The following is a 14,209-nucleotide window of genomic DNA, read 5'->3' as shown; positions in this document are numbered from 1 at the left end:
AACTGTGGTATTTCATTTTTATTTCAGCTTTATTTATGTACAATTGACATAAAATTTAAGATATTTAAAGTATACATTGTGGTTATCTGGCATACATATACATTGTGAAATGATTCACAATGATTTCCCCAAGGTGATAGGATTAACAATTGTATTTTAATCTAAATGTTTCATGAAATGAAGGCAAGTGTTCAAAAGGCAAATTGTGTCCTTCACTTCCATCTTTCCATGTGGAGACTTGGTTTTCTATATGTGGTCCCAGGACCAACAGCATCAGCATCAACTGGGAACTTGTTAGAAGTACATGTTGTGGGCTCCACCCAGACCTACTGAATTCTAAATGCTGGGGCCAGGGACCAGCAATCTGTTTTGTCACAAGTCCTCAAGGTATGGTGACACCTGCTGAAGACTGAGAACCACTGACAGAGTACTATTCCTGGCCCCACTCCAGGAATAAAACTGCCCCCCTCACTGTCACTTTGATTAGTGAGTTAAAGAAACAGCACTAATCATGCCCAGCTCAGCCCCTTCCATTTTTTATTGGTTTTCCTTTTTTATCCAGTGCCAAACTGACCGAAGCACATGCATTACAACGTGCTCATACATAAAAAATCTAATTAAAGCAGAATCTTTCTTGTGGCGTCTTGTGGAGATTGCTTCGCATTACTTCTGATGAGGAATAAGTCTGTTTAATTTAGTGATGCAGGCTTAGCAAGCCAATTGGGCTACAGATCAAAAGCTAAGTGTTTAATCAACTGTCTCTATGTCTTGGTTATCAGTTGGTTCCAAACATAGGAGTGAGAAATGGTGTGTTATTTATCGCATCCTTATAACTCCAACATGGGTTGTAGTGAAAAGTGGGCAGGATGCACATTCAGGTTGCCTGCAGTAGAGAGACCTAGCTGAGAGAATAACAAGACACAAGAACCAGAGGAAATCCTAGAATTCTGTAAGTGAACCTAACTTTAGAAATAATCAGTTCTGATGTCTCGTGTTACAAAAAAATAAAAATAAATAAGCAAAACATTGAAGGAAACAAAAGGCTTGCTCAAGGTCACATTGCTAGTTAATGGTGGGAACAAGAGCAGAATCCAGGATACTTGGCTCCCAGCTGTGCACTTTATGAGCAGGTGGACCAAAGCAGACAAGAGTGGAGAAACTTTCAAGTCCAAGAACGCAGATATTGCCAAGTAGAAGAACCAACCCTAGGGATTTTCATTAAGGGTAGTGGGTTCAAATCCAAGTGTTTTGTGCTCAGAGGAGAGCTCTGGCTCCAATCCACCTGTGCATGTTCTGTTGGCCCCTCTCACAGCCAAGGCTCAGGCTACACACACTACAGTGTGTTCAGTGTGTTCTGAACACTGCTTCATTTTCCTGTGCTTCTCCAAGTGTTGTTCTCTCAGCCTACAGTCTCTCACCGCTGCCCACATGTGCAAAAATCCTAACCTGTCTTGGAGAGAGCCAACTCAAATGCCATTCCTCTACAAAGTCTTCTCTGATTTCACCAATCAACCCTCACCACTGTGCCAACCCCATGGGATCCTCCACCACTCTGAATTCCCAGGACACTTTGTTTATATATTACTTATTATGACAACACTTTCTACTTTGTGTTACAGCTATGCTTTACCCCTTGTATTAGAATATAAGCCCCTTAAAGGCAGGGGCCATATTTCATCTTTTTTTTTTTTTTTGGTTTGATTCTAGTTTCTTTTTTTGTTGTTTTTGTTGAAGTATAATTACCATACAGTGTCATTATATTATTCTAGGTGTAGTACATAATGATTTATTGATTCCACACATTTCTCAGTGCTCATCCAGATAAGTATACTCTTAATTCCCTTTATCTATTTCACCCATCCCTGTACCCACTTCACTGCAACAACCAACAGTTTTTTTCCCTATATTTGAGTGTATGGGGTTGTTTTTACTGTTTGTCTCACTTTTTCCTTTTTTGTTGTTGTTTTATTTCTTAAATTGGTATAAGAGTGGAACCATTTGGTGTTTGTCTTACTCTGAACAGACTTATTTCACATAATATTATTTCCTCTAGGTCCATCCATGTAGTTACAAATGCCAAGATTCCATTCTTTTTTATAGCTGAGTAATATTCCATGACAGATAGATAGATAGACAAATAGATAATTTGATAGATATTACATCTTCTTTATCTATTCATCTATCAAGGGACATTTGGGTTGCTTCCATGTCCTGGCTATTGTAAACTATGCCACAGTAAACATAGGGGTGCATATATCTTTTTGAAATCATGTAACTAAAATGCTTTTGCCCTGAAGAGGAAATCAGCATCAAGAGAGAAAGGCAACCCACTGAATAAGGGAAGGTATTTGTAAATGATATATCCAATAAGAGGTTCATACACAAAATACAGAAACAACTTATACAACTCAATCCACTTGAAAAATGGGCAGAGGAACTAAATAGACATTTTTCTAAAGATGATATACAGATGGCCAACAGACACTCGGAAAGGTGTTCACCATCACTAATCACAGCGAAATGTAAATTAACACTACAATTGGATATCACTTTAAACCTGTCAGGATGGCTAAAATCAAAAAGACAAAGATAAGCAAGTATTGTGGAGAAAAAGGAACCCTCAGGTACTCTTGTTGGGAATGTCAGTTGGTGCAGCCACTACGGAAAGCAGTATAGAGGTTCCTCAAAAAATTAAAAATAAAAGTACCTATGATCCAGTAATACTGCTACTGGTTATTTTTTTAAATAATCTCTACACACAACATGGGGCTCAAAGTTACCACCCTGAGAGAAAAAAATGCATGCCCTAGTGATTGAGCCAGCCAGGCACCCCACGGGTACTGGATATTTAAGCAAGGAAATAAAAAATGTTTTTTCTAGTTTCTTATAATAATAACATTTTAAAGCCAGTAAGCAACTACAGATACAATTCAAGTAGACAAGTAAAAAAAAAAAAAAAGGAAAATTAACAAAGATGCACCCATCACTCCACAATATACACAGAGCTCTATTGGTGTTCACCCACCAACATCCCATGGGAGGCCCACCTTTCCCTGTGATCAAGAGTATTCCATTATTATGCAGGGGGACCCGACTGGGTCGATGATGTCAAACTGCATATGTACTGACACAGCTGAATTCAAGGTCTACACTTTTTGCCCTGACTTAAGTGGGGATAGCGACCCAGCTGTGCTGGATCCCATAGGCGAAGTAGATAACAAACCCAATTAGCATCCAGACACCAAATACTATCCAGGTGCCAGCTGTCATCTGCATCATAAGGTAAACATTCACAAAGACGCTCAGCAGTGGGAGGAGAGGCAGGCAGGGACCTTAAAGTAAAGGGGACTGGAGCTCTGAGGCTGTCTCCAGATGACCCCAGTGATCCCAATGATGAGCACCAGGAGCAGCACATCCACCAAAATCCACACTGGGTCTCCAGAAAGCAGAACTGGCCCCTGGGTCAGCACCAGGCAAACTTCTTTGAGCAACAGACAAGCCGTGAGGAACAAACATGGACAACCCGGCCAGAGAGTGGAGTGGGGGTGGAACTACCTGGAAAAAGTAGTCGCTGTAGAGTCAGCCTCTCTGCTGCAGGTCCATTCTCCTCCTGCACCTCTGCTTCATTTTCCTCATTCTGCATCTCAGGCTGATACCTGAGGATGAGAACACAAATCACAACCAGGGAATGACAAATCAGGGACACAACTGACCTTAGGTCCAAGAGATCAGTGACTCCAAAGATGAATACAATGACTGGAATAGTTCCAACAAACACAATGATCATGATAAGAGAGTATTGGAAGAAAGAGATACGGGTAAGGACAGGGAACAGGAGGCCATCCTTTGCCATCATGTATAGCACCTGACGCATTGGCCACACAAAGCTCCAAAGGCTGGCGGAAAGAATGCACAGCAATGCAAAAGCTACCACATAGTAGACAGGGACCCAGCCAATATGGAGAAATACCTCAGGCAAGGTGCTCCCAGGTTGGAGCTGGTAGTAAGGCACCATAAGCGTGAATGCTGAAGAGACACCAAAATACACCAAAAAGCAGATGAACAGTGAAATCACAATGCCAATGGGGATGGAACGCTGGGGACTCTGGGCTTTTTCAACTCTGGTAACAATATGGTTGAAACCAAGAAATGCATAGAAACAGGTAGCTGATCCACCAAGAATCCCCTTGAAGCCAAAAGGCACAAATCCTCCAGAGCCCAGAGGGCCCAAGCTCGAGGTGTCATTGAGTCCAGCCTTTACATAGTCCTCTTCTGTGAGCTTCCAGTTGTGCAGGTACCCCTTAATGAAGCCAGAGGTTATGACAAAGCTGAGAGCCAAAAGTTTCACCAATGTGACCAGTTTGGCAGCTGTGGAACTCAATAATGATGCGGAATACCAAAGACTCCTGAATTCCATGAACAACAACACAAAACCCAGAGCAGAGAATTCTAGATATTTTGTAAGGACAGGGGGAACATGTGCTGAGATGCTCTCTTGCACAGTCTGAGACAGCCGGTTCCCATGCAGGTTGTCAAAAGTTAACATCCATGTGATGAACACAATGGCTTTCTCAGCAACAAGGGAGAGGATGAGGTTCCAGTCAGTGATGAAGGCCCAGAGTTCACCTATAGTGACAAAGCTGTAGAGATATGCAGAGCCAGAATGGGGAATGAGGGTACTAATCTCTGCATAGCACAGCCCAGCCAACAGAGAAGATAGGCCAGCCACCAAAATGCAGATCACAAAAGATGGTCCTGCTTGATTTCTGACCACCTCACCAGCCAGGACATACACACCTATACCCACTGTGTGGCCCACACCCTGGGTCACTAAATCCAGAGTGCTCAATCTTCTCTGTGGGTCATTCTCAGCCACCGGTTCCTTCAGCGTAGGTCCACGTACCAGTTTTTGACCAAATCTACAAAGTGCCTGACGCAGCATCTAGCTGGAACTGAAGAGGATTCCAGGATCAGAGAGCTGCAGCAAGTCCAGTGAGCAGAGTCTGGGATCAGAATCGGTGAGGCTGAATTTAGCCAAGTTGAGTTGGGGCTGACAAGGTTTGTTACTCAGGCTTCAAAGCTGCTCCTTTGTATTTCACCTGGTATGTAATAGCCCTTCCTAAACCCTAAGTAAACAATAAATATTTACTGAACAATGGCATACAACCAACTTACAAAAGTTCACAACCATAGCTCAGAAGTTCCCATGTCACCTGTTGCAGCCCGAGTATCACAGAAACTGAAACAAAAGATCATAAAAAATTAATGCCATTTACCCCCCAGAAAAGTGCCAAATATCTATCAATATTCACCTTTTTACAAACCACATGACAAAATCCCATTTGGTTTCATCTAACTCATGTAGCCTCATGGGCTAATTAAGTTGTAGGACACAAAGGGTATGAAGCTATTGTGCAACAATTTACACATGAGATGTTTGTGTGGTGCTTCAGCATAAGTTATGACACATTAATTCATGGACTAGAGGACCTTGCTGTAGTTACAGAACCATTTCTCAAATATCATCTGAGTTTAAAATACAAATATTGGTCCCACTGTCTTAAAACTCTTTACCCCCAAATCAGTACCCGAGATCAGATGGCCCCCTTTCTCCTCATCCTGCATCATCCATTTAGCTGTACTGATGGCAAGGAAAGTACAGTCCAACCCTTCCCTTTACCCATCTAGGCCAACAGGGAACACTGTGAGAAGAGAGGAAGAGGGAGAAAGAAGCAAGGCCTTCATAATTCCCAGAAAGAACTAGAGGACTCTCTCGTGAGGAAACACAGGAGAAATAGGTGCATACACCAACCAAGTGTCCATTACTAAGGAAGAAGAGCCAGAAAGGGCATTTTGTGAATTCTGACATTCAGTAAACCTCACCCAAGGCAACAAGGAAAAACTTACTACAGTTTATATGTCCACACTTATGAGAGTGTGATGGGTAGGAAGGAAAGCAGTAGGTCACCTAGCTCAGTTGCTCACAGCCAAAACAATTCGTTCTGTCTCCTCCCTCTCTGGGTTCCAGGAGAGAAGGTGAGCTCACTTCTGGAGAGAGTCTTCTCACTGGCCACACTGTGCTCTATAAACATCCTGGGCCATCTGTGATGTCAGTGGCCAGCCACCTGGAGACCCTGCCCTGCTCTCTGAGCTTATATTAAAACACAAACTTGTAACTCCCTCTTAATTTTCTACCATAGTTATTTTTCACTAGCTCAAACCATGGTCTCAATATGCCAAATATGTTTTGTTACTCAAGGAGCCCTACATGTGGTTCCTCCTTCCCCTTCCTCCACTGCTGCTATTCAAATGGCACCCTCCATCAAATGGAGCAAGACTTTGGTGAACAATTCACAGCAATGTCTCAGAAATGAATACAGAAAAACAGAAAACAAAGTCATGCAGCCCCCATTCTCCTCACTACTTGGGGTTTGGTTGTGAGAGAATTTTAGGAAATGTTGTCAAAGGGTTTTAAGGCAGAAAGACCAAGTCAAAATTGAACTGTCTTCTCTACATATTATCAAAAGGAATCTTAATGTTATGGGTCAAAGCTTCTGTGTACAAATCCATCTAGACTCCTTATTTGCCACCCACCAGTTCCAAGGTTATGATTTACTAACAAGCACACAACATAGACAGAGTCAATACTTAACTCATGGAATCTTGCTACACTATGAATAGCATTGACATGTTGCCCACCCACCCCCAGGCTTCAAATCCTTCAGTGGTTCCCCACTGCCCTTCCTTCATAGTCCTTCCTTCCTTCCTTCCTTCCTTCCTTCCTTCCTTCCTTCCTTCCTTCCTTCCTTCCTTCCTTCCTTCCTTCCTTCTTCCCTCCCTCCCTCCTTCTTTCCTTCCTCTTCCTTCCTTCCTTCTTTCCTTTCTTCCTTCCTTCCTTCCACCTCCTCCCTCCCTCCCTCCCTCCCTTCCTTCCTTCCTTCCTTCCTTCCTTCCTTCCTCCCTCCCTCCTTCTTTCCTTCCTTCCTTCCTTCCTTCCTTCCTTCCTTCCTTCCTTCCTTCCTTCCTTCCTCCCTCCCTCCTTCTTTCCTTCCTTCCTTTCTTCCTTCCTTCACCATCTGAGCTGTGTTGATTCTTCCAGCCTGATCCCCTGTCCACTTCCTGCTGCAGCTGTAAGAATCAACACTCAACCTGGTCCCTTGCCTCCAATGTCCTCTTGTCCAGTTTGCGTAGCTAACCCCACTTCTCTTTAGTTCCCAGCTCAGAAGTTGCTTTCCCAGGAAGCCTCCCCTGACCTTATGCTGCCCTTCCTGTGTGTTTTTATAGCACCTAGCTTACCCCATGTGCCATCTATCCTAATGTATCAGAATTTCTGCTCAGCTGCTTGTGTCTTCTATCAAAGTGTGAGTTAGATTCTCAATAGATACTTATTGAACAAATACACAAACTGAGAATACAAATCTGAAAGAGAACATAATCCAGAATTCCTACCTAATTGCCTTTGAGAGATTCATACTTTGTAGCCAAACAGTATTTGTAATCCTGATTTAGGTAAAGATATAAATCATATTACCATCCTTGTAGAAGGCAAGCAAAATGAAAAGTGTGAAGGGAAGACAAACTGATGAAACCTTACTGTACATCATTCATGGCAGGTATAAGCCACACATGGTGACAAAGAATTTTCAAATGTTTTGAAGATATCAGGCCCTATAATCTAGGTGGGATGTCCTAAGGCAGAGGTTCTTACTTTGGGGGACAGAGGGAGGCATAATGAAGACACTGGGGAACACTTTCAAACTTCATATCCTGTCCCTCTGGAGATTCTTGTCCACTAGCCCTGTGCTTCCCATTGCTACTGTAAATCACCCCAAATGACAAGAAATTGTCCTCAATTTCAAAGGGGAGAGATTACAAAAGCTTCCTTCACAGGAAAGCAGCACAGTTTAGCATTTAGGAGTAAAGGCTCTGCAGGCACATGATTCAGGTTCAAATCACAACTCAACCTTATACTGGGTACTCTGGACAAATTAGTTAACCTCTCGGTGCTTTAGTTTCAATAACAGTCAAATGAAAGTAAAAGTACCTCATAGGATATTTGTGAGGCATAACAGAAATTATGCCTATAAAGTAGTTAGCAAACAATATGCAATTAATATAATCTACCTAAAGTTTAATATTGAAATCCGATCCAAATTCCCAAATTTGAAAATCAGTTAGTCTTTATAAATTTCTAGCCCCAAAATCATCCACTAAAATTCGAGCCTGTTAGCTCGCCCTCATGAAACAATGAAAACAGCTTTATTCCATATACTTTGCCTTGAAATGCTACGTACCCCAATTAGACACCCCCCTACATGGTGCTAAACACTTGGAGGTTCTAAGCTCACTGGGTTAGTTCAGGCATCAAGAAAATGAAAGCCGTAAACAACAACAACATCATCATCATCATCATCATCATCATCATCATCATCATCATCAATATTTTTGCCTATGGATGCCTCATCTTATTCCGAGAAGGGGCAGTTCTGGATACTATAGTACTAAGAGCAATGAACATTATGTCAGAAATTTTGGATTTGAACCTTTCCTCATCCACTTCACTATATAAACCAGGGTTATTTGCTTGATCTCTCTAAGCCTCAGGTTTCCTCACCCACAAGGAACCTTACTTCACTTCCCTTACAGGATCCACATAAAAATTTGATGAGAAGATATAAAACATCACCCACTGCTGGTGGGAGTATAGCTGGGGTCACCATCCTGAAGCACAATATTCATGGAATTAAGAATGCACGCACCCTCCCACTCCAAAATCCCTCTCTGAGATATACACGCCAGGGAAACTCTGTCCTGAGTTTATAAGGAGACTCATATGAGCGAGTTCATCACAGGACTGTTTCTGATTTGGAGCTATGCCAGCCTCTGTTACTAGAGGAATGTGTAAGTAAAATGTGTCATATAATACAATGAAATATTACACAGCAGTCAGAAATTTTAAAAAGTAGATTAAAGATAACAACATGGGTACATTTCAGAAACAATGTTAAGTAATGGAAGTAGAAGCAGGATGAGGTATACAGCAGTTACATTTATATACATTTACAAAACAGCCAAAGAGCGTTGCCTATTTGTCAAGGATACGCACATACCTGTTAAAATTTTCTTGTCATTCTCTGATAAAACCTTCTACTGGTTTCTCCTTTTATGCAGAGTAGAAGCCAATGTTTGCATTTACAATGACCTACAAAGTCCTACAGTATTTGTCACTGACCCACCTGCTACTCAGCCTCTGTTTCTGTCTCTCCCCCACTCATATTTCTCTAGCCCCCTAACCATTCTGAACTCCTAACATACGAGGCAAGACCCTACCTCAGGGCCTTTGTACTTGCTGTCCCTATGCCCATACCACTTCTAGCCCAGATAGCCCCATGGTTGCTCACTTCACTGCATTTGGTAAAAGAACATGTATAGCATAGCCTTCCTTAATCACCATATATAAAACTACAATCTGTTCCTAACCACCCATGCCATCCCTTATCCCCATGCCCTCATTTTCCTCATAGCACTTGTCACTATTCAAGGTACTATATCTTTTAAATAATTGTATTATTTCCTCACACCAAAAGATGTATATTTCATGAAAGCAGGAAATTTTTATTGTTTTGCTCTTGGCCTAGTTCCCACACTACAACTGTGTATTTGTAGAGTGAAGGAATGTATCTAAATACACATATAGAACAGGGATTGGGAGAACATTTGTTATATACACTGAAGGAAGTGCCTCCAGTGAGGAGGGGAAATAATAGAGATCAAGATGAAAGGGGTAAAATAAAATGCATTGAAAAGGGGCCCAACAGGAAGCAATGATGCTCAGCCATGGCTGAGGGAGGGGTTGACTCCACTCTGTGCACGTCAGGTTCAACAAGGAATTGCATGAGATAATGTTGTGGGAGTTTAGTTGAAGGGTAACTGTACCCTGTAATTGTCAGGACATGGAGAACACAGAGAAGGAATAGCTGCTAGAAAGAGGGTGGAGAACAAGGGAAGATGGGGCACCCCTCTTACCAGTTCCCTCCAAACCCATTTCCCTTTGCCCAATTCCTCTTTTGCCCTCATCTCCTTCAACTGTTCTGGAGTTTCCTTACTGGGCACTAAGGACACTTGTACCATGTTTCTCTCTCTGGGGAACCATCTCCAGCCACCAACCTCCCAACAAAGATACAACAGTGGTGCTTGTCATTTGCTGAATCACAGACCCCTCTGAGGTTAGTCACCTCAAAAAAATGTCCTACAGTCTTCTGAAGTCCATTCATAGATGCTGAGCAGGAATCCCAGAGGAGGACCATCTGAATGGCAGGGTCAGAGATGGGTAAGCCTTTTGATCATTTCTGTTTCCCTCAACTGTGTTGTGCAGGGTGGTCCTTGTGCTCTTCTCACATTTACTGAAGATGAGGGACAGTGGGCTGCAGACAAAGTATGAAGATACCAGAGAAACAACCCAAAGAACAAAATATCTGGGAATTAAATTATCACGTTTCATTACTCCAACACAAGCAGGCAGAAGAAAAATGAACAAGCAAGCTTATAGAAGACAAAGCAAAGCCATGATTGGGAATCCTGAGAAAGCCTACCACAAATCCAGTTCATAACAATACACAAAAACATCATCCTCAAGTGCTATTTTCAGAAAGGCCCTTTCTCTGTGCAGTAACTTACAATTATTCCAATAGTTTATATTCAGTCCAGACTCTCTGACCCACCTCTCAGAACCCTTCCCTAAATCTTCCTCTACCCTCAGGCCCATCACCTCCCTCCTAGCTCAGCTCCTCACATCTTGACTTACCCTTCCTGGGATGAACCTTTGGCCTGAGTAAGTGCCTGTCCTGCCAGGGATGCCCTCCTCACTCCGTTTTATCCTGTTGCCATGTTCTAGGTCTTCTCAGTCCCATTCTACAATGTTTTCCCTTGTGTAAGGGAAGCATTTCCTAAGGCATCTTGACTGGTCCCATCTCCAACCTCCCTCCAATACCCATCTGCACTTAAGGTCCATCCTGATGCTCAGCTAAAACTAATTTTCCCTTTCTGTGTGCTGGTGTCCTGCATGTGTCACTTAAATTCCTTTATAGTCTAAAAAGCTTCCAGAGGGCAGAGCCAGGATCTATCTACCTCCTTCTTCTGGAATCCACACTCCCACCTCCAACCTCATTACCCAGGACAAGAATCTGCTCATAATGATATGAAGCAACCGTAAGAGGCATTTAGGACAGAGAAAATAAATTTATATATATAATTTGTTTTGCTTGTTTTGTTTTCTGTTTATTTGTTTGGGTATTTGTATTTGTTTTTGTTTTTGAAAGAGAGAAAGGGCCAAACAGAGGTGTAAACAGGAGAGTAGAACAAGCACCATCATCTACTTCAAGCACATTTCCAGGATATTTCCCTAATGAGGGCCCTGGGTCTGTGAATCTCATTTTAACTAGGAAACAGTCTCTCAAAAGGAGGTACTTGGTGCATAGGAGGTGCTGAAAGAAATGCAGAGAGAGGCCAGGGAACATGAAGCCAGCTTGTATGAATTCCACAATGCCCCCAACTCCCCCTTCCCTCCCTCTCCTCCGTGTATTTCTCTCAGTCTCTGAACTCCTTCCAAACTCCAAAACCAAAGTTCCATCCCAAGTCTCCCACAATAACTCCTGTCAAGTCCAACAATCCACCCATTAAATTGCAGTCTGTCTTCCCCTCCCAGCCAGCCCCAACCACTGCTCTTTAGCCTAGAGGTCATTGTGTTTGCTGCTCTGTCTCTGAGAAGGGTACGGCCCTCATCTGGACATTTCCTTTTCAAAACATTTTCTAAGACAGTAAGTTCTACTGGCTACTCTGGTTGGGTGTTAACACTCTTGCCCATCAGGAAGTTGGCCTAGTGTTTCCACCTGAATAGCCTCAAAGAGAGTTTGGATACCAGTTTTTTTGCTAGAAATTTGATAAAGACTCGAGAGGAAGGCTAATGAGGCTGTTAAATAATTATTTTACTTCCCAAAGTTCCAGAGAAGTGGATTTAAATATAACATCTGCAGAGATCATATCAATCCTCTGTATCCAAACATAAATCCTTTCTCACCTAAAGTATACGAAAACTCTCTTCCTCCTTAAAATTTCTGGACAATGAAGACTCTGGAGCCAATCCAACTAGTGACTCCCAAACACTCAACTATAAAGGTTTTTAGAAAGCTGAGCTACCCCAGAGTTTCTCAAGTCCTAACTCAAGCAGCCCTGCAACTGAGGTAGCGGCAGTCGTGAATACAGGAGTAGAAGCTTTGAGTTCAGGGCAAGAGTTTTAAGTAAAGGTAAATGTTGTGTACATGTACAGCAACATGTCCAAGAGTGAAAGAGTTCACAAGGCATATGAAAAGGCAAATGAACAAAAGCCACCATGAACACTGGGGCTGAGTCTAATACCCAAGGGTAGAAGAAATTGGTTTCCAAAATCAAATGAAAAATGGAATCTTCCCAATTTCTCCTTCTGTTTGGCCTTCTCTTCAAGTCTGTGTCCAATCATGGTCTTTCATTTATATGTTCAACTAATATACTGATTCTCATTTATTCAGCACTGCAGATGAAGCAGAAAAAGCACAGAAATCTCTCCACACAAGTTCGTTACATCCTGCAGTTGAAAGCAAACAATAAACAAATAAGTTGTATGCATATACATTGTGTTGGATTTGCAATCAGCACTGCAGAGAAAAGGGAAGCAAGAAAAGGTTAGGATGTGTTCAGAGAGGGTGTTGTGATTATAAAATGGGTGATCTAAGAGAGCCTCACCTTCACACTGTTGTGCAACTTGTTGCACAGAATTTGTTCATCTTCCTCAGCTGAAACTCTGTACCCATAAACATTAACTCCCCATTCTTCCCTCCCTGCAGTCCCTGGCACCACCATTCTACTTTCCCTCTCTGAATTTGACTACTGTAGGTACCTCATATAAGTGGAATCACACAATATTCTCCTTTTGTGACCAACTTATTTCGCTTAGCATGTGTCTTCAAGGTTCATCCGGGTTGGAATATATGTCAGAATGTCCTTCCTCTTTAAGGCTGAATAATACTCCATTGTGTATCTCCCACATCTTGTTCACATTCCATCCACTGGCGGATTCACCTTTTAGCTGTTATGAATAATGCTGTTATGAATATGTGAATAGAAATATCTTCTTGAGTCCTTCCCTGAATTCTGTGGGACCAGAACCAGAAGTGGGATTCCTGGATCCTATGGTAATTGGATATGTAGTTTTTGAGACATCACCATGTGTATGTATATGTATATATGTATGTGTGTGTATATATATATACATATAAATATACATATACATATACACACATACATATATACATATACATACACACACCACATCTTCCATATCCATTCATCAGTTGATGGACATTATGGATGTTACCATAATTTGGCTATTGTTGATAGCGCTGCAATAAACATTGGGGTGCATGTGCCCCAAATCAGCATTTTTGTATCCTTTGGATAATTACCTACTAGTGCAATTGCTGGGTCATAGGGTGGTTCTATTTTTAATTTTTTGAGGAATCTCCATACTGTTTTCCAGAGTGGCTGCATCAGTTTGCATTCCCATCAGCAGTGCAAAAGAGTTCCCCTTCCTCCACATCCTCACCAGCATCTGTTGTTTCCTGAGGTGTTCATTTTAGCCATTCAGACAGGTGAGATGTGGTGTCTCATTGCAGTTTTGATTTGTATTTCCCTGATGATGAATGAGGCTCACCATCTTTTCATGTATCAAAATAACACCAGGATTCTTTACAGAGCTAGAACAAACAATCCTAAAATTTTTATGGAACCCAAATAGCCAAAGTAACGTTGAGAAAGAAAACAAAAGCGTGGAGGCATCACATCCGTACTTTAAGCTGAATGACAAAGCTGTAATCATCAAGAGAGCATGGTATTGGCACAAAAAACAGACACATAGATCAATCGAATAGAACAGAAAACTCACAAATGGGCCCACAAATATATGGCCAATTAATCTTCAACAAAGCAGGAAGGAGTAGCCAATGGAAAAAAGTCTTTTCGGCAAATGGCGCTGAGAAAACTGGACAGCAACATGCAGAACAATGAAACCGGACCACTTTCTACACAACAATAAATTCAAAATGAATGAAAGACCTAAATGGGAGGCAGAAAATTGTCAAAATCCTACAGGAGAAAACAGGCAGCAACCGCTTTGACC

At 42.0% G+C, this 14,209-nt stretch overlaps 2 protein-coding genes across 4 annotated transcripts in view; both read right to left on the bottom strand.

Annotated features, from left to right (window-relative positions):
• LOC131519889 (cationic amino acid transporter 3-like) overlaps positions 1-14,209 on the bottom strand; it is a 184,947-nt gene that overhangs the window by 58,723 nt on the left and 112,015 nt on the right. For 2 of the 3 annotated variants that reach the window (XM_058743443.1, XM_058743445.1), the window contains exon 1: positions 12,932-13,270. The gene's annotated coding sequence lies outside the window, so the exon portion shown is untranslated. Of the gene's footprint in view, positions 1-3,555; positions 3,657-12,931; positions 13,271-14,209 lie in introns of those variants that run through there. The other variant, XM_058743444.1, reaches the window with a different exon arrangement.
• Positions 2,143-4,942, bottom strand: LOC131519888 (cationic amino acid transporter 3-like). Its single transcript, XM_058743442.1, is given in 3 exon segments — positions 2,143-3,329; positions 3,332-3,493; positions 3,496-4,942. Coding segments are annotated over 3 exon segments (1,773 nt in total). The 3' UTR covers positions 2,143-3,165.

This window comes from Neofelis nebulosa, chromosome 8 (genome assembly GCF_028018385.1).
Source record: "Neofelis nebulosa isolate mNeoNeb1 chromosome 8, mNeoNeb1.pri, whole genome shotgun sequence".
NCBI classification, from domain to species: Eukaryota; Metazoa; Chordata; class Mammalia; order Carnivora; family Felidae; genus Neofelis; species Neofelis nebulosa.
The sequence above is the reverse complement of the archived record's forward strand: the minus strand, read 5'-3'. Positions and strand labels throughout refer to the sequence as shown.